A 22379-nucleotide genomic window follows, 5' to 3' on the forward strand; every position below is an offset into this window, starting at 1 on the left:
CTCGATGACGAACGAACCGAGTAGACCATCCGCACCGACTTACAGCAGGCCGAAGCCCCAGCGGCACGGGGTAGGAATACAACGTCGCGACTTCATCAAGAGGTACGACCACTGTGCCAAGCCCATACCCTGGACGAGTACCCCGGGAGTATTCGAACAGAGCTGCATAATCTCGATGGACTCCGAAAACCACATCAGTTTGATTGAGTCCCGCTTTGTCTCGTTGCGTGAGAATAGAAATCGGAATTACGATCGATGGACGGACGCGAACAACTGAAAGCGATCTTACGAAACATAAAATTAGAATGCTAAGGCGAATTAGTAACGCATGTTCATCAGTACAGACTAAACGCGAACCGATTTACGCGAGAACCATCGTGTTCTATTTTAATAAACGAGCGATAGCGGTATGGGAATGGCTACTTTTTACTTTGGATCAGAAAATGGATTCCTTTACAATTTTATTACACTTTTATTACACACATATACAATATATAGAAATATCTATAACTACGGCGATAACGTAAACTTAACTTAACTTAACTTAACTTAACTTAACTTAACTTAACTTAATTCAAGTTTAACTATTTATAGAGTTTACAATCCGATAGAAATTTTCAAAGTCCTGAAAAGGACTTGGAAAGTTCCTAATGGATTGCAAACGACTTAAATCTACGCACGTAGTCCTTAGCTTGATACTGTTTTCGAGAGACCGGTCTCTCGAAAACGGTACCAAGGGTCCAGGTCCACCCCGTGGAGGTGACTACGCAGGGACCCATCCCTATTTTCCCTAATCCCATCCACCCTCCATTACATCTGTGTGTTCTCGGTACAGAAGGTACCGAGGACTGACTCTACTTGTCAATTTAAACGCGGAATCCATAATACATTCTCCAAAATCTAACATAGATTTTAGAAATTGTAGTATGGACTTAACGAAAGGGATGATAAGAATTGCCATTCTCTTACCCAAAGTGAAATTTGTAAAGTGAATCTACCGACACTTTAGAAAAATTAAAGTGTTTTACGGTACGATATTTAAGATAAAATTAAGCTAAAGTTAAGAAAAGAAACTAGTTTGAAGCAAGATGAAATTCGCGACGCGATCAAAACGAACAAGATAAACCTGCGTTAGATTCTCGCGAGAGCATTCTAACCCGATGGTTCAGCACTTAGTCACTAGGTGAACCGTACCCGACGCAAATCGCGAACAAGTTATGCCACGTCTTACGTCGAAACAGCTGATACCACGCTCTCCCCAATGGTGAATGCGGGTACCATCAAGAATTCAGCGAGACTTAGCAGTAGGACGCATTGCTCAACGACAAGAACGAACTTCGCAGACCGCCCCAAGTCGTCTTACAGCAGGTCCGAAGACCCCAGCGACACGGGGTAGGAGCTACTCGGAACGAACCTGCGTGAGCGCGTCCAATGTACTAAGCCTATACCCAAGTCGAGTACCCAACGGGCGTACCAATCGACAAGGGCTGCGAAATCTCAATGGGCTCCGAAAACCACATCAGTTTGATTGAGTATCGACTATTTCGCTGCGTGACTGTAGAAGACGAAATCTAGAGCGAATAGAAAAGAAAAGAAAAGAAAAGAAAAGAAATGAAAAGCTACGTGAAGCGATTTCACGCAGTAGAAACTTAGAATGCTCAAGGGAGTATATAACGCATGTTTATCGGTACTGACTACACGCGATTATAGAAATGGCTATTTCTCACTTCGGATAAGAAAATGGATTTCTTTACAATTTTAATACAATTGAGTTACAATTAAATTACTTAAATCTAAATGCTTATAATTAAGGACGCACGCATCCCACGGCGATCCAACGGTGATCCAGCAGTGGTCCAGTACTGATCCAGCGTCGATTGTAAAAATTGAAATGAAAAAAGAATGAAATGGATTTCTAACCATCATTGGAAAGAATTTTTTGAAAGAATTTCATTGGAATGAATCTTAGAAAAGGTGGAATTCAATGCTGTACTCACAGGAAATACCATATTCTCATTTCCAAATGTAAAAACTTAGAAACGCAGAAATTAAAATAAAATAGAGACTAACTCGATTTCCAATCATCAAACAATCCTCCGTCGAGAATAAACACCACAGAGAGATAGAAAGTAATACAGATTATGCTGGATTATTTTAAATGGCCCTAGTTCCGATCAATGGTGTTTATGAAAAAATAATGAGAACAATACCCAGTGAAGTGATTAACGTCGACCACAATTATGCTCGATTAAAATAAATTAGGGAAGTCAGGATAGAAGGGATTCAGGTTACACAGTTATAAAATTATATTATTTAAATGTACAATTATGTTCACTAAAATTAACTTAAACTATTTGCAGTCCAACTTAAACTTTCAAAGTCCTGAAAAGGACTCGAGAGATTTAAATTGTACTGCAAAAGACTCGATACTAAAAGTACCAGTGATTAAATTATTCTAATCTACTACAAAATTAATGAAATCATAGTTGGATAATGAAATAAATAAATGAAATAATGAAAGTAAATCTATGAAATCTTTATGCAAGACAGAAATTATAAATCGTAATCTTTTAACTGATTCGGGTACTTTTAGTATCGAGTTTACAATTATACTTATGTCTACGTGCGTAGTCCTTAGCTTGATATCGTTTTCGAGAGACCGGTCTCTCGAAAACGTTACCAAGGGCCCAGGCCCACCCCGTGGAGGTGACTACGCAGGGACCCAATAACGCACTTCCGAATAGTTAAATCTTTTATTTGTTCACTTACCAATCGGCAGGCAAAAGTGTTGTCATCATCGTCCACTGTCACTCACTGCCAACCACCACCGTCCACCACTGTCCATCAGTGTCTACCAGTGTCTACCAGTGTCCACCAGTGTCAGCCACTGTCCATCAGTGTCCATCAGTGTCCACCAGTGTCGGCCACTGTTCATCAGTGTCCACCAGTGTCGGCCACTGTTCATCAGTGTCCACCAGTCTCAGCCACTGTCCACCAGTCTCAGCCACTATCCACCAGTGTCAGCCACTATCCACCAGTGTCAGCCACTGTCCACCAGTGTCAGCCACTGTTCACCAGTGTCAACCACTGTCCACCATTGTCCACCAGTGTCCACCAGTGTCGGCCACTGTCCACCACTGTCCACAATCATCCACCAATATCGACAACCCTTGGCTACTCCACCGCTGTCCACTGTCGTCCATCATCGCCCAACATCGTCCACCAGTGTCCACTACCCCCACAGCTATCCACCAGCAACCACCAGCAACATCTCCACCCTGACCCTCTCGCCGCGGCGTCCAGAGAGCCAAAAGTCTGAGAATAGGCTGAGCACTGCTTTTATACACCCATCCCTACCACCCTCAACCTCCCACTCCCCAAAGGTCGCGATTTGACGAAATCAATTTTTATACTATTGCAGTTTGTAATTTATTAATTTTTTTATTTTTCTTGTAAATTTATGCCCCTTGCAATTTATTGCAGTAGGATATATCATTTTTTACGAATTTTTTAGAAATTTTTTTACAAATTTTGTACAAATTTCTACATTTATACCGTTATAAGGTAATTGAAGCTATTGATTTAATGATTAGCGTCGCCTGTGGGATGCGTATGGGACGTGCGTGACGGAATCGTTCGCGGAATTTGTCTCCGCGTCTGTTACCGTCCATTTTTGTTCATTTTGATCACGGACTTAGGCGATTTGGCTTTCGCGTTTCGTGTTGGCGAAAAACGATGGAAGAGCTCAATGTGTTTTCTGAATTTGAAGTTTAGAAATTGCGAATTTGGTATCTGTCCCGGTTATTTATTATATCTATATTAATGAAATGTAACTTAACACTTATTTATCAGATAATACTTTCGCTCGTAAATGTACAAAATGGTCTGCATAAAACGGTACAAGCAGTTTGCGCCTAAGATATTAAGGGCGGCTGCAAAGTTTTATCCGTGCACTTAATGGTTCATTGGATTCTTTTATAGGACGAGTGGAATACCGTTCCGCTGGCACAAAAAAGATGGACGTTCTCCCTTTCCCCTCTTAAAACGGGATACCATATAAATCCCTCCGTTTCGTAGCAAACCCATGCGAAGCAGATTTTGTATTCACCCTTAATATTTGCCAAGAATCCGGGCTCGTAACATTTTACGCGCTCTGCCTCGCGCATACGCGTGTACCTTCACTTTTTATTCAGAAATCAGTTTCGCGATCCTAGGAAACATTCGCAATGTCTCTGCGATATGTGTATTCGGCTCAGGCCAATGCTTCCATTTTACGACTCTGAACGATGCAACAGGGACCATCAGACAAAAGCAATAGAGTGAAATTTACCCCTGAACGCTCTCGATCGAGCAATCCAATTTGTCCAACGGACTGTACCACCGAAGGTATCTTCGCCTCCACAGTCGGGTGTTCTAAGCTCAATATCTCCTGATGAAATTACGTTACCAAAGAACCAATTAACCGATTCCGCGAAATAACGAACGAAAAAAAAGAAGCACCGCGTCGTTCGCTCGAAGTAACACACGGACGCTACATCCACCCTCTTTTACTTCCCTTCTTGTCCACTGTCTCCAGAAAATTGCTCGGCTCGCACGGAGCGAATCGAGGCACGTTTCGGTTGACTCATGCAGACCAATATAAACCGCGACGGGTGACTAATATCGGAAGGGGGATGGTTTTTCTTCGAGAGGAGCTGAAAACGCCGGAGAAGTGGTTCGACGAGGGCCAGCCTTGACCCTCTAGAAAACCCTCTGCCGCCTCCTCTACTCGACCGCGTTTCTCGCGGAGGAATCGTCGCAATTTCTCGAGCACGCTTCTGGACTCGCCTGTTCCCCACGTTCTCGTGGCGATCTGCTGTCGATGGTCCATCTCGACGATCCGTTTGTCGCTTTGATCGTCGCAGAAACAACGGGAGCTCGATGAAGTTTTTTAAATCGTTTGAAACGTGCCGGAAGGGAACGGCGCGGTTCGCACGTGGAACACCAGCCACGAGGGTTTCCCTCGAACCTTCTCTGTTTCTCTTAACGCGCGTGAATTTTTCAGCGGCGGTTTCCTCGGTTCCTGGTTTTTTTCTTCTACTTTCCCGCCACCCTTTTTTCGTCACCGCGCGGTTGGTTTTTAAATTGTACGCGAAACTGGGATGGGTCTGCTCGCGGGGGTGAAGTTTCACGCGCGAAGTGAGCTTCCGGTACGCTCGACGAGGTCGCGGTTTTGCGACCTGCTAATCGATATCGCGGCTTTTTTAATCGACAACGTTTCAAGGGGCTGATACTGGACAGCGTGACGAACGCGAGGAATATGGAAGTTGTTTTAGTGATAGTTCCCTCGTTTCTTTTGTTGCGTACTTTTTTTGCAGATGATGAACGAGACATCTGTTGCCTTTTTTAATGGAAATATCCACTATTTCAGATTGGCTATACTTTTTATTTTTAGTAATAGTAGATCGTCTATGATTTACGTGTAAATCAACTTTTTTAAACTATGGTGAATATGTAAAAGTCATCTGTTCGCCGAGGGCTGCATAATTTATGCGTAAATTTAAAGAAAACCCGTGCGGCGAATCGTTAACCAGAGATCTCTGATTCAAAGTAGAGAAGTGAAAGTACAGCCGTTCTGAAAAATGATCTCTAATTACCTTTAATCGCAGCAAAAAGATAAGTTGCCGCGTATTTATCTTTTCAGTCATTTATTTATTACGGGCGTCGGATAAGAAACTGACCCGTGTACAGCGAGACGTCGTGGAAGTTCATTAAATGGGCGCTAAGAAAAATTACGCGCGCTCGGGGAATTAGCATAACGAAGTGGCGGCGGTACGTTCATTTCACGAAGGAATCAGAATACACCGTGATTACGGTATTCTTGGCTGCAATTTTTATCGATTATGCCATTAAAGAACGGCTAACGAGGCTTCGCCGGTTTTCGAACGCCAATTAATCCGATTTCGCTCGCGCTGCGATTTTTTCCACCGGCTAAGAGGATTCTAACGTTTTTCCCGAGTCTTTCAACAATTTTTTCCGTAGACTACGAAATTTTATCCACTCGAACATTTCGCGTTCGCTAATCTCACGATAAGGATGGAGATGCCACGTGCATTTCAATTATTCAGACGGAAGAGTTTTTAGCGTAATTGCGTTGCTCGTCGTAAATTTATTTCTTTGCGTGAATGTTGCTCGAAATAAATGAGAGTTTTATATGCGTTCACCCGTGCAATAATTATGAAATAATATTATGGAACTATTGGGTAGCGATTTAAAAGTGTAATGAGGAGCTGCAAGGAACGCGCATACATTAAGAAGTTACAGACACACGGTTAATTACGCGCGTACATAAATGCGTCTCAGAGGCACCGGCGTGAAAATGATTAGCATACGCGCTAAATTAATTCTTGAGAACGCGTTAATGAAGCTACCTGTAATCGTGCGTTTAGACGCGGCGTTCTCCCATTTGCACGTACCACGGTTACGAGTCTGTCGATAAATAAATAATTGGTACCGAGAAACGAAGGCGTGATGACTGGCACGAGCGGTTTTATACGATCGAACAAATTTAAATAACCGTATCGGCTCGCGACACGACTTTCTATGCTAATTCTAGTTCGAAAGTCATGCATAATCCAATACGATGTCATCATTATTTCCTAGCGTGAAACAGCTCGAAAAGCATCGAGACATTAGAAATTCATTAACCAGACATTCCTACGACTTCAGATGCTTAACAATGTTTCGAAGCGAAGCATTGCAGCGTAAATTCTTGACTTCGTACATCGCGATGTACGATTAGCGTGTAGAGTAGTTGTATAAATAAACTAATCGGTCGCAAACTAGGGCAATGTGAATTTGTCACTCGATCGAGTATTACGAATATAGTGAACGATATTGCGAAACGTTTTTAAATAAATTTACGTTGAAACGAAATATTCGCGTTACTGTATGCAGGTGTAAGTACGAAAAATGTTGGCGCTCCTCGGCTAAAATGGAACGACGCAGGAAAGCCAGCGGAAGTTGGTAAAAAGGATTAGCAGGAACTAATTAATATATATATAGAGGGAAGTTGTTTCAGCCCTGTTAAGTCTAAAAGCAAAATCGTATAAGATTCATTATGATTTTAAAAGGCGTGCCTTGAAATCCCGCGCGTAAAAACCAGCGGCTGACACTCAGACTTACCGAGAGATTTTAAAGAAATTATTAGATGTTACAATTCTCACGTTCAGCGAAGAAAATTCGAACAGTCCTGAGAGTCTATAAATAGAGTCTATGCTCTTACGCACATAAATTCTTCTCGCATTTTACTAAAAGCACGGTCCCTCGACCGATGAAGTGTCGAATGAACTCTGTTAAAATTCACAGAAACACGGACCCCGGATGAAATGCGCGGCTTGCCGCGTGGTGGCCCACGCGGTCTGCGCGGCGAGCTTGAACTTCGGCTGCAAGTCGAGTTTCCGGGACGTGGGTGTCCGACAATATCGCGAGCAGACGAACACGCACCACCACTGGGTGCATCGTCGTTCCCAGAAGGGGAAGTGCGCGAACTGCGGTAAATCGTTCCAATCGAAGCTGAGCTTCACGTCGAAGGAGATCGTGGCGGTCAGCTGCAGCTGGTGCAAGCTGGCCTATCACAACAAGGAGGCATGCTTCAACGTGCAGAGGATAGGGGAGAACTGCGAGCTGGGCATTCACGCGTCCATCATCGTGCCGCCCTCGTGGATCGTCAAGTTGCCGAGGAAGGGCAGCTTCAAGAGCAGCTTGAGGAAGTCGCCGCGCAAGAAGAAGGCCGCTGGCGGTGCTGGTGCCGGCATGGCCAGGAAAAAGTCCAAGGAGAAGGAGAAAGAGAAGGAGAAGGAGCAGGAGAAGGACCAGGGGAGGTTGTGGGTGGTCAAGCCTATACCAACCGCTTCCGTGAAGCCAGTGTTGGTTTTCATTAACCCGAAATCGGGCGGCAATCAAGGGGCCAAACTGTTGCAGAAGTTCCAGTGGCTGTTGAATCCGAGGCAGGTCTTCGATTTGACGCAGGGCGGGCCCAAAATGGGGTAAGTTTGCGGTTGGTAACTGGAACCAGTCATGCTTCCAGCGTCTCTTGAACGATACTTTATTTAGTCAGAAAAAAATATATTTTAAACACTTTACACAGCACTCTCGAATGCAACACGAGGTTGGATTTGAGTAAAAAAATGGGTTAATTGAATGGAAATTGAGTTGAAAACGAATTGGTTCATTGGATTAGACGAAACGGAATATTGGAAAATATGATAAATGGATAAGAGGTTTAATTAAAGTTCCACGGGTTGGCTGGCAGTCAGAAAGTGGTTGAATAAAGGTGAACCTTTCCGTATAAAGGTTACCCGCTACGCGTTATTATCGAAACTTCCTCGCGGGAAAGTTTAACCGAAAGTTAGAGGATTTCATTTTCCTGAATTCGTGATCACGTAAACAACGTGTCCATGAATGTTATCGCAAACTCTCACGTGAAAACTCCGCGGTACTTTTCTCATCCTCCTTTGCACTTTTTATTTCCCACGATCCATCGACCGCGCGACACTTTTTTTAATTGCGAAAGTCCGCGACAGATCGATGGAGAAGTGCACGATCGAGTCTGATAATCGCACAAGTGGAGAACCACGCCACATTTTCACGTTTCGAATCGTCGAGATATTCGAAACGTACTACCTTTCATCCCGTATTTGCATGTTTTCGATGCACGATATTTTTTAAAATATTCTCCTCGTTCTATCCTGTCACGTCGCAAGTGACACGCGATATTTACAGAAAAATTGCGGTGTCACGTCAAAACGTGACGTTTGTGGTTCGAACAGTTAACAAATGAAAACAAAAGCCGTTTAATAAAGCTGAACACTGTGATTTATAAAATCGAACACACACGAATCCAGCGCAAGAAAGAACGATATCAATATCCACTTGGACGCGAAATTTACCCGAAAAATATCCCTCCATTGTTGTAACATAAATCCAGGAATAACAAAAAAGAGGGTGTTCCGCCCCTGCCTCACGCAAGAAGCTAAATTTACACATTCATGGTTCCATCCGCGGTAGAATACCAACAATCAACCGCACAAAAACTATCCCTCCATTTTCAGATTGGAATTATTCAAGCACGTTCCTAATTTACGAGTCCTCGCCTGTGGCGGTGACGGCACGGTCGGTTGGGTGTTGTCCATCCTGGACCAAATAGGCGCGAATCCCCCACCAGCGGTGGGTGTACTGCCTCTGGGAACCGGAAACGATCTGGCCAGGGCTCTCGGTTGGGGCGGCGGTTACACGGACGAGCCAATCGGTAAGATCCTGACGAACATCGGGGAGAGCGAGACGACGCTGTTGGACAGGTGGCAGCTGGTCGTCGAGAGGAACCCGGACGCCCAGGGTGACGAGGACAACGGGAAGGGGAAAGACAATCTACCTCTGAACGTCGTTAATAATTACTTCTCCCTGGGCGTGGATGCTCACATCGCCCTCGAATTCCACGAAGCTCGAGGTTAGTCCCGCAGCCACCATTCGGTGGGTCCAATACGAGGGGTTTCCGGCGGGGTGCGCAACAGTTTGGTTCAATTATTTAGAGGCGGTTCGCGTACCGTTGAATCGCGTCGGGGCGCGGGCGACGCTCGAGGATTTGTCGCAATGCAAACGTTCCTCGCACGAGATGAGAAACGTTTCGAGTGTTATATTAAACGGATTCGTAGCCGCACTCGCGAGAATCCGGGGAACGCGTGTATTTCAGCAGAAAAGACTTGAAATTACATGGTTCTGGAATATGTTGCTATATTATGACGGTAGTACTTCTGGAATAAATTACAAACAGATTTGTATGGATAAAACGTGATAGGTAATCCGAAGGATTGGACAGTAGTACATACTAACAGAGCAAACCATCTCAGACAGGAATATAGTATAATTTCGTTGTTTTTAACGACACATGGAAATGAATACAAACAGAGAAGTGTTTCTTTAATATGCCATCTCGATTCGTCGAAAAGGGAGTATCAAAGGGAAGGGAGGATGAGAAAGCAAACGGAGTTTGATCGAATTTCAGAGGCGCATCCAGAGAGATTCAATTCGCGGCTGCGAAACAAGATGTTCTACGGGCAGATGGGCGGCAAGGACCTCGTGCGACGGAAATGGAAAGATCTATCAGAATTCGTGACGCTCGAGTGCGACGGGCAGGATTTAACGCCGAAGCTGAAGGAGCACCGTGTTCACGCCATCGTTTTCCTGAACATCGCCTCGTACGGCGGTGGAACGCACCCTTGGGGCGCCGCGAGCGGTACCAAGGAACCGTCGACGGAGGATGGCATGATCGAGGTCGTCGGTTTGACGACCTACCAACTTCCGCTTCTCCAGGCGGGCGGACACGGTACTTGCATCGCCCAATGCAGCACAGCCAAACTGATTACCACGAGGACCATTCCAATGCAGGTGAATTTTCCCTTTTACGCATCTTTTTCCAACGATTTTTTGGTCGCATCATCATCGTCGACATACTTTCTCTGTGATCCGCGGATGCACTTTTGCGGTATCGAGTATCGTTTTAAAAACCGACGATACGTATGGAACGGTTTGCTCGAAAGGGAGATAAAATTGCAGATTTTCGAAATTTTTAAACGTCAATTTTTGCGAGCTGAGAGAGACTAACGTTCGCTTGAATCTGTGCTGTGAATTTTACGTATCATTAACTGTTTTCATCGTTTGGATTTTTCTTCTGTTTGCTTGTACACTATAATGTATGCGATTTTTTATTTGTCGTTTTTCACCTTAGCAGACTAACCACCACTTTTGTTTTTACATCCTTGCGAAGCGGAATAACTAGGAACGGCAAGTGACTAAGCAAAGTCATTGTAACTGGTTTTGGTATAACGAGTTTAATCGAGCGAAATAACTAAGTATCGACTTAAACTGTAGCCAGTAAAAAAGATACATGAGTCATGGTTGTATCAGGTATTTAACACCGAACAAATAACAATGATTCGTTTCATTCGTAAAACGAAACCATGTAAACTGCATAAAATTGCATAAATTTGATACGAAGGACACATGAAAATTACCACGTGCCGTACAACATCCATTTTCTCGATACCATTCCCAACAATACACACGAGCCGAAATCGTATTGTAAAATGTTATTAATCACGGAAGAATCGTATTATTCATACTTCAGGTCGATGGTGAGGCTTGTCGACTGCTGCCATCCATCATAGAACTAAAACTACTGAATAAAGCGACCATGCTGGCCAAACGAAGGAACACGAGCAAACCGCCGCAGGACGTCAAATTGGAGAGATTAAAATTGCCGGTGATGAAGATCAAGATGTCCGATTACGAGAGGTACCATCACGATAAAGACATGCTGAAGAAGGCCGCGGCCACGTGGATCGCTGATCCGCTCGATCTCGACGCAACCACGGATCTGGAATCCCTGAGGAAGATCCTGGCGAAAGACCATAATATGGACACTTGTTGCTTCCTCGACTGTGAGCATTGCTGCTTATACAGGGTGTACGCTTTGCTACCGCTTCACAGTTTGCAGGGTCCTTTAATTGGTCGAAGCAATGCATAAAAAAATGATTAACGAGCATTATTTCGAGCCTAGCGAACGATACTAATCATTAACAAATACTTTTGAATTCGTTTTCTATTCTTCTCTGTCGCATGATATAAAATGAGAGGAAAATTCCTGTGTGGCGTTAGGGTACACGGCTTGTGTACGTTGACGGGTTGGATTACGTTGTGCAACCGTTCGAATCAATTTTCAGCGTGCACCGCGGAGCGATTCTTCAGGGTCGACAGAGCTCAAGAGCAACTCCATTACGTGACCGATGTGGCCGTCGAAGTGGTGTACGTTCTCGAGGAGACCGCCACCAATCAATCGGCCGAGCCTGAGGGAACGAAGACGTCTATCAATCAGGAACCAGAAACAGCTCATCCATCTCCGAGGTAATACGTCTCATTCGTCGAATCGCGAACTTTTACCTCGCTCGTTTACGATTGATTCATCGTGATTGTCCCGCCATACGATCCTCCTGTTAACACCTAATACATTCTATCGTTGTATTTAGTCTTCGTTTGAGACATATCAATGCGTCGAAGTTGTTAGCTGAATTTTCTGCTTCTTTTACGATCTTCCAGTACAAAAATTGATTAATGACTAGCTATTGTACGATGTATCTTAGAAAATGTAATCGAATTCGTTTGCTAATTTATGGTGATAGTGTTCATAAGCTAACGATGAGGTAAAAAGAACGAAAATTACGAAACTACCGATTCGTACCTCGATAAATGAATACCCCGTTCGAACCTTTACCGCCACTTCACATTATTCGTCCGTGTGTCCATGATAATTGTAATGGTAATGGAATCGTATCATTAGATTAATAGAAAGAACGTGTAATATAGCGAAGAACGACGAATGACAAACGCGGCCGTGACAGAAGAGTCTCCGAAAGAAGAGCCGGCGAAACGAGAGCTGCCGAAGGAAGAGCCGTCGAAGGAAGAGTCCAAAGCGCAACCGAGTACGGAACCGCAGGAACCAGCGCCAGAAACAATGGCGGCTGAGGTCGAGGCTCGGGAAAACGCGAAACCTGAAGGCTCGATGAGCAAAGATGCGTCGCCGACTGAACCTACGGACGTGAAGAACGAGGACGAGGTTACGGAAGACGCGATCAAACAGAGCAGCTCCTCGAAGTCGAACTCTGCGACGAGTGTCTCACAGTCGCAACGTCAGGCAACACCTACCTTTATCAGGTGACCGATTTTCTTTTACTTTTTCAATTATTTATACATCTCGCGGGTTTCTTGTTGTTTAGAATTGGTTAAAAGAATTCGCAACTCTTAAAATCGAACTCGTACCTGTTCGTTTTTATAGTTTACTATTGAGAAGGTCCAATTTAGAGAAGCTGTAAGTGGTACTACTCCATCGCATCGCTTCATTTACTCTTGCAAAGGAACGTTAACTAACGCCACGCGTATATACAAAATAAGCATCGAGTCTACGATATCCTTTTCGCACAGTTCCTCTGTAGCAGTGGAATAAGATGCTGTTTAAGAATACTCACCGCAACCCCTCGTTTTCCACCCTTTGATCAACGGCACGAATGGATCGCGTTTCTCGTTTGTTTTTTTAGTCCAACCGTGCTCGTAGAGTGTTAAAAGTAAATGGAACCTGCGGCGATTCGTGTCGAAATAACACGAAACGGGTGCGCCTTTCTGTTGCAGTCCGCGGGATAGACTCTTCGGTCTCAGCTCCGAGGTGCACACTTTCAACACGGGAATACTGGAGAAGGCCAGCGACGGTATTTTGAAATCGGCGAAAATCGGCGATCTTCAGGCTTTGAAGGAGCTGCACGAGAAAGGATACTCGCTTCTGTCCATCGACTCCAACGGGCAAACTGCTCTTCACCTGGCCTCGAGATATGGTCACAAGGATATCGTCAGATATCTCATCGCTTGCGCACCATCGACCATCCTCAATATGATCGACAACGACAAGTAAGTTTTCTTAATGCAAGTAGTTGCTAAACGTAGTAGTCAATTTACGTAGCTAGTCTGCGGTGTTTGAGGGTGAGATGAGAATCGTTGACAATGTGGCTGTCCGCATACGAATACTTTTTGCAGCCACTGTAAAACGATCGATAGAAAAACGAAAAGAAAGTGGTAAATGGCTAAAATGGTCCCTCTGACCTTTCGAGACCGCGCGACAGAATACGATCTTCACCCAGTATCGACCTGGCGCAAATTAGAAAATTTTTTGTCCCCATCGTGAAGTTTGTTTGTGCGACATCCGTTCCACCATTAACGAGGAGGTTTATTCCCAGCTGTTAAACAAAATGGGAAGAAAGAAAAAGGTTTTCCAACCTTCTAATTGCAGAGGTCAGACCGCTTTGCACAAAGCGGCTCAATATAAGCGTCGTTCCATTTGCTGCATGTTGGTGGCTGGCGGTGCTACTTTAATCATCAAGGATCGACGCGGCAACACACCTCGCGATCTTGCCTTGCAAGCGGAGGACCGTGACCTCGCAGCGTATTTATACAGTGAGTGTTTTTCATCTTTCCCTTTGGACCCGCGCGTTTTATTCACGGAAACGTTCCCACCAGCTTCACTCGCCATCGTGCTGCTGTTACAAGCTTTTTGTTCAATCGAAATAGCTCTGTTTTTCAATTATCCTCGACTTCTCACGACGATCGAACGATTTTAAAGGAACGAGAAGTTCACGAATTATACTCATCATTACTTTGCAGCTTCCTTCCACCAGCAACTTCATACAAATTATTTATTTATTCAATCGTTCGCCAGCTACTTTATATACAGAGTCCATCGCGACATTGGAGACGATAAAAACAAGCAAAGTTCTCCAAAGTGGTCTCCGTTCATCACCATTTTCCACTCGACAGAGACCCGTTCGAAATAAGTTACTTTGATCGTCCATTCGATTAGCCTCTCTCGTCTTATCGATATCACTTTCGCTCAGTGTCTCGATTCCATTGGATCGTTAAATCGGCGTTGTTCGTTGGTGTGCACAGGTCAAGAGCAGTTCCAGCTGACGACGGAAGAAATGGAGAACACCCTCTGACCCCTGGCCGTAATTGGTAGGGCCTGAGTCGACCCTCGATAAACTTTGTCCTCGAGATTGGGCGTCCCAAGGAAGATCCACCGATCGGTGAACAACGATTTCGCCGCTCGAAGCGGCTACGATATCTCGTTCGTTTACCCTCCGATGCGTAAGTCGTGTGCGATAAATCGGTACCTTTATCGTTCGCGGATTTTAATCGACAGTGTCGCGTCGAGCATTCACGACGATGCTCGCCGATCCTTTCTCGTCGAAGCCTCGAGATCGCGTTTCACCGACGCGTAAATTAATTCCATCGCGTATAGTTTAATATCGCGATAGCTACACGTGCCTGGCACATACGTACCTATTAAGGATAATCCTCATATAATATCATTATATTCCTCGTCGCGTCGACGAGAGAATTGTGGAATCGTTTAATGGAGATATTGCACATAAATGCTGGCGAGTAAATAACACGCCTGGAAGAGGAACAGAAGGATAGAAGAGAACGGTGGGATATGATCGGTAAGTGACATTTGCTCATCCGCGATGTTGCTGTTGTAAATTGTATGTAAAGGTGTGGATATTTCACCGAGCAAACCCGAGAAACCGAATTAGTGAGAGTAACAGGATCAAAGGAGGATGATAATCGAAGTATTTAATCTAGTAGCTAACGTCACGGAGAGTAATCTTCCCGTATTCGTCTGTACGAGTTTTTATTTTATATTTTTCTACGTTCCATTTCCTCTAGGTACCGCGAGTTCGCAGTCCACGAATAAACTATCTTTAGAGACTTTTAGCGCTGTTGTTCCACGTAGACGTGATTTTTACATTTTCGCCCTTCCTTGCGCTTTAGCGACGCTGTCCGCCCCATCCTTCGACGCGGAGGACGCGTGAAACGACATTGTCCGCAGAGTTGGACAGAGTTTTTTCCTTCGATGCATTCAATCTAAAAAAATTCCCTATTTATTTTTCACCAAATTGCATAATATTCGCCAACCCAAGTAACTGCATTTGTTCAGGATTAGTTTCGATACCAGGAAAAAATGTGTTGTATGTAATCGTTACATATTTGCTTGCGCAAGAAGAGGCGCGTGTTAGCAAAGTAACCGATTTTTCATTTTCATCGTTAATGTAGGTAATTTTCCTTATTGGTTCGTCGCGATTGCGCGAAAGAGACGTCACGGCCGCGTTGATCGCGCGAGTTCTCTCGATTTCGAACGCGAACGCTTTTCGAATGGCCGCGTAAGTGGCACTCGATGGAACGTTTAATTGTCGAACGATGTATGAAATTAATCGCGACAGTTATTCGTCGAATCCGACCGTGGGGAGAAAAGTTCTATCCGACTCTGGTGGTGTCGAGAACGTTCGTTAAATTTTACCCACCGCTCGTTGAATTTATTGTTCTCTTCGCTTGTTCTAGGATACCTCGTGTCGCACCGGGTACACATATCTTTTTCTATAACAAGTGTCACGTTAATATACATATATTATATATACATACATATATACATATATTTTCTACGTACGTTAATACTGATATAATATTTATTGTTCTTAAGATAACCGAGGTTTCTTCACGATACTGTTTTTTCCTTGTCCGTCGAACATTTCGTCGAAACTTCCTCGCACTGCTTGGACACACACAGATATCGACACGAACACGAGTATATTTATGAATTTCTATCGCTAATATTCGTTAACAGAGAAATAGAAAGGGGAGTTACGAGACGGCGAGGCGAGGGCTGATTTAATTGGCAAGGAGCGAGTTCTTTTTTCGGCAATTAGTTGGAGGGTTGCATTGGTCGAGGGAAGCCTCAGTACTTGGGATCGGAGGGATGCGATCGATCTGGTATTCGCGTGATACATTTGAAAATTGATTTGAAAACGAAACTGTGCCAATCGATCGACAGAAAAAATGATCTCTGTTAGAATCTTCTATTGTTAAATTCCATCGAATAGTCAAGGTTCCATTATATTAGATTTCTTGCCTGCTGATCTTACGAAATCATCGAAAACGACGTAACCCGGCAATCTTTTCTCAGAAACTAGTAAAATCTCGATTAGCAAAAAACGATCCATCGCATCGCGCCGATCCCCCAAAAATGATCGTCGTTCGGAACCATCAGAAGGTCCAAAAAGGGTCGCCAAACGCTGAGAAACTTAGATCGCGCAGAGATCGGACGAAAGGAGAGGGGCTGTACAAGCGATGGTTAGAAACGATCGCGGAGAAGAATTCTCAAAACTCGGTACCAAAATGAAAAAGGGGATCAACGTACGAACACCAAATAGCTTTTAAAATGACGGTCTATCGTCGCTTATTATTATACTGTTACTAGACTACTCTAATTTAACTGTCGAATTATATCGTGTAATGTGTACATATATTACACATAGTACTTCTTCGAGCATTACTCGTCCTACAACGGAGTGACGACGATATATACCCGCAGACACGTCTGCGAGGTAAGTTATCCAGGTTGGACACGCGTGAACACGTCCGCGGATGTTTAATATCAAATAAACCCGCTCGACTCGATTCGCGCCAGTGTAAATACTCGCGTAGCCACTTCGAAGCGTACCGTAGCGGATAACAGTCTATTGTTTTGAGCGTTCCTCATGTAAAAAACCTATTTTTCGCTCGTCAAAGGGTCGTCTTTGGCCCCGAGTTAACAATCGTTATGATCTATGCATGCATTTTAGTATTACGAACGATCCAGCGAAACGTGGGACTCGTAACGCTTAAGAAGAAGGTCCTCGATCGCTTCAACGATTCTACGCCATCTTGTCTTACGGTTCTTGTTAGTAGTTTGCCTACGAAAATTAACGTAAGATCGATGCTTCGGTTTAAAAGTCGTCTGATACTTCTTATTCGAATCTAGCTTCGAATTTAGCCACGTTAAGGATGGATAAAAGATGAAACAGCTGATCGAGTCGAGTGGATCTGGGAGAATTAAAAGGACTCGATGCAGAACTAATCGATTCATTTTTGACCTCTTCCATTGCACTCACGCGTGTCCGTGTCTTCGCGTGTCCCTCATCCTCTGTAATTAAACTGATATTTTTAAGGATCGACCTGTAGAGATCGGGTTAGAGAACCTGTCGCGGCGCAACTAAACTATGCATACGATTGTAAGTATATACCAGTAGACTACGTAATGGTATATCCGACTCTATAGATGCCTTGGAGCATAAGGATACGTTCTTTTGATTATTTTTTTATATGTAGCGTAATCACGATGCCTTTGTAATTCTAGTCCCGGAGGAACGCGCGACACTTGTCGCGCGATCGACCGATTTTCCACTGTATTTAAAACGCCCCTTATTTAACGAGAACGCGAACGAGAGATCGCTCTCGCGACGAGCGTCGCGACGTTTCGAGGGATGTCGAAGAAGAGAAGGCTAGAGGTATTGTTAAACGCGTTAATTCCGTTCGGTGATCGAAGTTTTAACGAACGCTGAGTATTTTAAGTTACGCTAGATTTTTTATTCGAACTGTTTTAAGCTTCATTGTTCGCGTTCGAACGAAACGAATTTCAGTTTGAGTAGATAGTCTACTCTTTTCTTTTTTATTCAAGATCGATTCAGAGCTTTCCGGTTTTCGGTGAAACAATTCGTTCCTCTTAATTTCGTCCCGAGTTCCCATGTCACTCAGAAATAAAGTGTCTCCTTCGTTTTGTTATTCATTTCGTTCTTTAATCCCGCGTGTTCTCCGTGTGGAACAGCCACGGGGATTCCTCGAGTTCCGTCGCGTTTCGACCCTACGGAAGCTCCCGATTCCCGGGTCTCGAAACTTCGTTATCGTTCATCGCGATAGTAGTCCAGCATCGCGGTGTCTCGATTTCGAAGGCGAAACGTTTCTCCACGGGAAACGGTCTCACGACAGGTGGTTCCTCGCGATCGTCCTGTCGCGACGCGTCGCGAGGGGATCCTTCGAGAACCGTTGGATCGTTAAAGTCGGAGGAGGAACGTTCGAGTCGTCTTCGAATCGCATTAATCGAACGCGCTATCGCGAGCAGTTCGAGTGATTTTCTTTCCCCCTGTCACCGTCTATCGTCTAATAGAATCGCGATGTGCATTCGAATCGTTTCGCTAGCTCGGAGAGTTCGACGCGTGTCTGTGTTACTTCCCTGCCGATCGAGTTAGGCACGAATACGGTTACAATACGAATTTTGCACTTTTTCTAATCGTAAATTACATTCGTATCGGCGTGTAAATGTTTCAATGACTATTTTGTTAGTTGTTAAGGGAGGGGGCTCTGTACAGAAGACCTGCGATAATAACTAATTCCTCGACGAGGCTGCGAACGCTCGATGACGGTGTGATCGATCGATGAACCGATGGATGAATGGATCGTGGCGTTGTAAATGTTAAAGTTCAGTCCCATTGATAGCTGGGCGAGGTTGAGGAGTTTACTTTGCGAGGTCAGCGGTTGGAACGTCTATACGTAGAGTGTATATTGTAGTTAAAAGTAATTGAAATTACGAATTAAACAGAGGAGCGCGAGGTGTGGTAACTGATATAACTTTAATTGTAGATTAATATACAGTATTATCCTCTCGACTTCGACGGAAGTGGAGAGCGAATCGAAGCTATTTAAAATTATGACGTTGTTCGATTTTTCTCATACCATCTACTCCACGCACCGATAACTATCGATTATCACGATTAATAACAATTGTGTCCGTAAAAATTCGATATTTTAAGGGATCGTCTTCGCGATGACGCGAGAAGAAGAGGAAGTATCGTTTCTACGAGTATCGGCCCAATTTGTTCTCGTCGAATCGCGTGTGTATCGAGGAATTTCTCGTGCCTGTATCGAAATCTTAAATAATCGCAGACCAATATGTTTATTCGTTTATTTACGGGCAGAAATTCGTCGAATCCGTACCGTAGAGGCGTATTTTTTTAAATAAAATACTGTGCAATGCTAGGAGAAGGCAGAGAAACTGGGTCAGTTCCTACCCTCGAATCGCCAGCTTGAAAACGTTTGAGAACAGAGCGTACGAGCTTCAATACGCACCATTCTCTCGTTTTCTTCGAACCATCGTATTGTTACGATTATTTTAGTATCACAGTGTTATCGATATTATTTCATCGCATTATTTATTTATCATTTCGTCTATTCTCGGCTATATCGCTCTATCCGTTACGTTCGTCCGTTATTTTATTGTCAGCATTCATTTATGCTTATTTTCTTCGCCTCCTCTCTTCTCCCTTCCTCTCTTTCGTATCATTATATTGCGTTCGGTGCACGGCGGATCGATACCCCATAAATAAATAAATAACGTATTGTACACGTGCGAAAAATAGAAAACGATCGATTAACTCTGGAAACGATTTACTATTTCCGTAATATTTGATTATTCTAGCTGAGATTTCAGTGATCTATTCATTCGTACGCCCGTGTATAACGTTGCGACTAGACTGCGAGTATCGATGAAAATTCGCGCTGCTTTTTAATCGCGACTCGAAATTGCATTTTAGAATCGCAAGTATTATTACAATACGCACCTCGCTTCGCATTATTTCGCAAAAATTTCGCATCTTAGACGCGCACCATTCGCACCAAACGAGTGAAACGTTTAAAATCGAAGCGTCACCGATATTTCACCCGCTACGCTCTTCTCGCACGTTCGAATCCCTTGCCAGATGGAAGAACACTCGCTATTTTATTATCATATTTATTGTCACGAGAGTCGAGTGCGTTCAAATATTCTCGCAAGTATTCGAGTTTCTCAAACGCCGACGAATCCTTGTTGCGACGCTCGAACGGAACGGGACGCGGCCAATACGATATTCCCTTTGAACTTTCTGGAGTTAATCTCATCCTTTAACCTTCCTCGAGATTCAATAATGGACGCGACTCCTGTCCTCCCTTTCGTTCCTCCACTTTTCTCTGCCCCCTTTCTACGAACCGATCGTTCTATCGCGCGAATTCGTCGCGTTACGGTGTTCCTTGGGAATTCGAAATTGGAGGTGCATCGAACCTATCGATGGATCAAACGGTTATCCTTAGCGTTTGACTGTCGAAATTTTATTTCAACGGCCTGTAAAACGCGAGAGCCAGGCGAGTATCGATGTTCGATCGATTCGTTTCGAAACGGAGGAGTCGATGGAAGAATTGACGAGGATATCCGAGGATATTTCTCGTATCTATAGAAACACTGTACCGCGACGATGTAGAGTTCATCATCGAGTATATTCCTCCAATGTACATAAAAGTATAAACACTCTGATGTATATATATATATATTATCTTTAATCTCGTTAGATATACATTTGATTAAACGCCCTATATTTATCGAATTTTTCGAGTACTTAACGAAGAGAAGAGAGACAAATGCCTTTTATGGTTCTCGCGGCTGTGCATCGAATCGAAAGGGGAGTCGATCACGAGACAAGAGAAAAAAATGTGAGAAACGAGATCGACTCGCGAGTCGATGCGTCTAGTTCTTTTCCCGTTGGTTTCGTTCGAAGAGGGATTTTTCTCATCGTCGTCGTCGATCATAGAACCGCGCGTCTGTCGCTCGGCTTTAGTATTAATCGTTAGGAGGTAATCGACCGTTAGAACCAGGTTTTAGGATCGAATCGTGCATTCCTAGCGACGAACGAAGCTCGCGACGATCGAATCGCTGAATTTAATATCGCGAGTCGCGTACGCCGCGGACGGAAAACCGATCGCGAGCTCGCGATCCCGGATTAACGTTTAACGCGTGATATCGATTTGCAAATGTTCCCTTTTCCCCGAGATTTTAATGAAATGGCTCCCTAGTTGTTCATCAGTCGTGAAACGGAGTGTAATCTTGATTAACCCCTCTGACTCGACAGATGCATGACGCACGTCCAAACGCGGTTCCACGTTCACGTCATAATCCTGATCTACGTGTATTTTCAACTTCGCGTCTCTCTCTCTCTCTCTCTCTCTCTCAGCCTACGATAGATTATATTTCTGTCGTATTTTATAATTTTAACACGCGTGTACGTGTGAATTATTTCTATTTTTACTGATATTTATTTTTCCTTTCTCTTTTTTACAAATATTTCAATTTTGTAGTCTACTTCGTACGGCTTCTGTGATCGCTGAATTCAATCCACGGAAGCCTTGCTCATCTCGAATTGCAATAGAAATCAAAACGCTGAGTTTCGTCTCCTTCGAATTAACTTGAAAATCGGTATTCGTCCGCGAGCTACCTGCAAACACCGTCGAGTCGGAAGGGTTAAAATTTCTAAGTCTCTATTTTAAACTCCAATTCATCGTTCGTTTTAAAAGTGAAAATGGAATCCCCCTATTTGCGATACGATCTTCAGGCGAGTTTTCGAGTTCGGTCGAATGCGCGTTCGATCTTTATTCGATAGAGAGTAGATTTCAGATTTGTTCGCGGTGCTCATCGGGTACCCGATGAATCGCGCGGATCGGTGAAGCTGTAACGTAGTTAAGATTTAAGTAACTTAAATATCAAGAAATGAGTGTGTAAATTACCATAGAATAATACGATATACGAGAGCGTCGAAGTATTCGTGAAAACAGTATGTGTACAAAAGACAGAATTAGCGTTGTACTAGGGAACCAATATGTTAAAGCGTAAGAATAGTTTGGAATGGTAGGGAGCTGGCTTTACGAGTTAAACTTCAACGATGCGAATCGTGGTCTCCGTGAGAGCTATCCCCATCGTAATTTCAGAACCAGACAGTGCTGTATTATTACAAACTTTTAAAAATTCGACGACATTCGTATCTCTCGCTTCTAAAACCAAAATTCGTGCTAAGAAAGGATCTTTTGTTTCGATAGAAAGTCAGGAAAACGTAAATAGATCAATGCCATCG

At 43.9% G+C, this 22379-nt stretch overlaps 1 protein-coding gene across 3 annotated transcripts in view; it reads left to right on the plus strand.

Moving 5' to 3' along the window:
- The window catches only part of Rdga (retinal degeneration A), a 57552-nt gene extending 42626 nt beyond the window's left edge, over positions 1-14926 (plus strand). For 2 of the 3 annotated variants that reach the window (XM_076892769.1, XM_076892767.1), the window contains 9 exons: positions 7348-8027; positions 9093-9487; positions 10043-10425; positions 11165-11477; positions 11760-11940; positions 12400-12747; positions 13219-13491; positions 13871-14034; positions 14524-14926. In XM_076892769.1, coding sequence (XP_076748884.1) covers positions 7348-8027; positions 9093-9487; positions 10043-10425; positions 11165-11477; positions 11760-11940; positions 12400-12747; positions 13219-13491; positions 13871-14034; positions 14524-14573 — 2787 coding nt within the window. In that variant the 3' untranslated portion in view covers positions 14574-14926. Of the gene's footprint in view, positions 1-7347; positions 8028-9092; positions 9488-10042; positions 10426-11164; positions 11478-11759; positions 11941-12373; positions 12748-13218; positions 13492-13870; positions 14035-14523 lie in introns of those variants that run through there. The other variant, XM_076892768.1, reaches the window with a different exon arrangement.
- Positions 14927-22379: the final 7453 nt, after the last annotated feature.

The sequence above is a fragment of the Xylocopa sonorina genome, chromosome 3 (genome assembly GCF_050948175.1).
Source record: "Xylocopa sonorina isolate GNS202 chromosome 3, iyXylSono1_principal, whole genome shotgun sequence".
NCBI classification, from domain to species: Eukaryota; Metazoa; Arthropoda; class Insecta; order Hymenoptera; family Apidae; genus Xylocopa; species Xylocopa sonorina.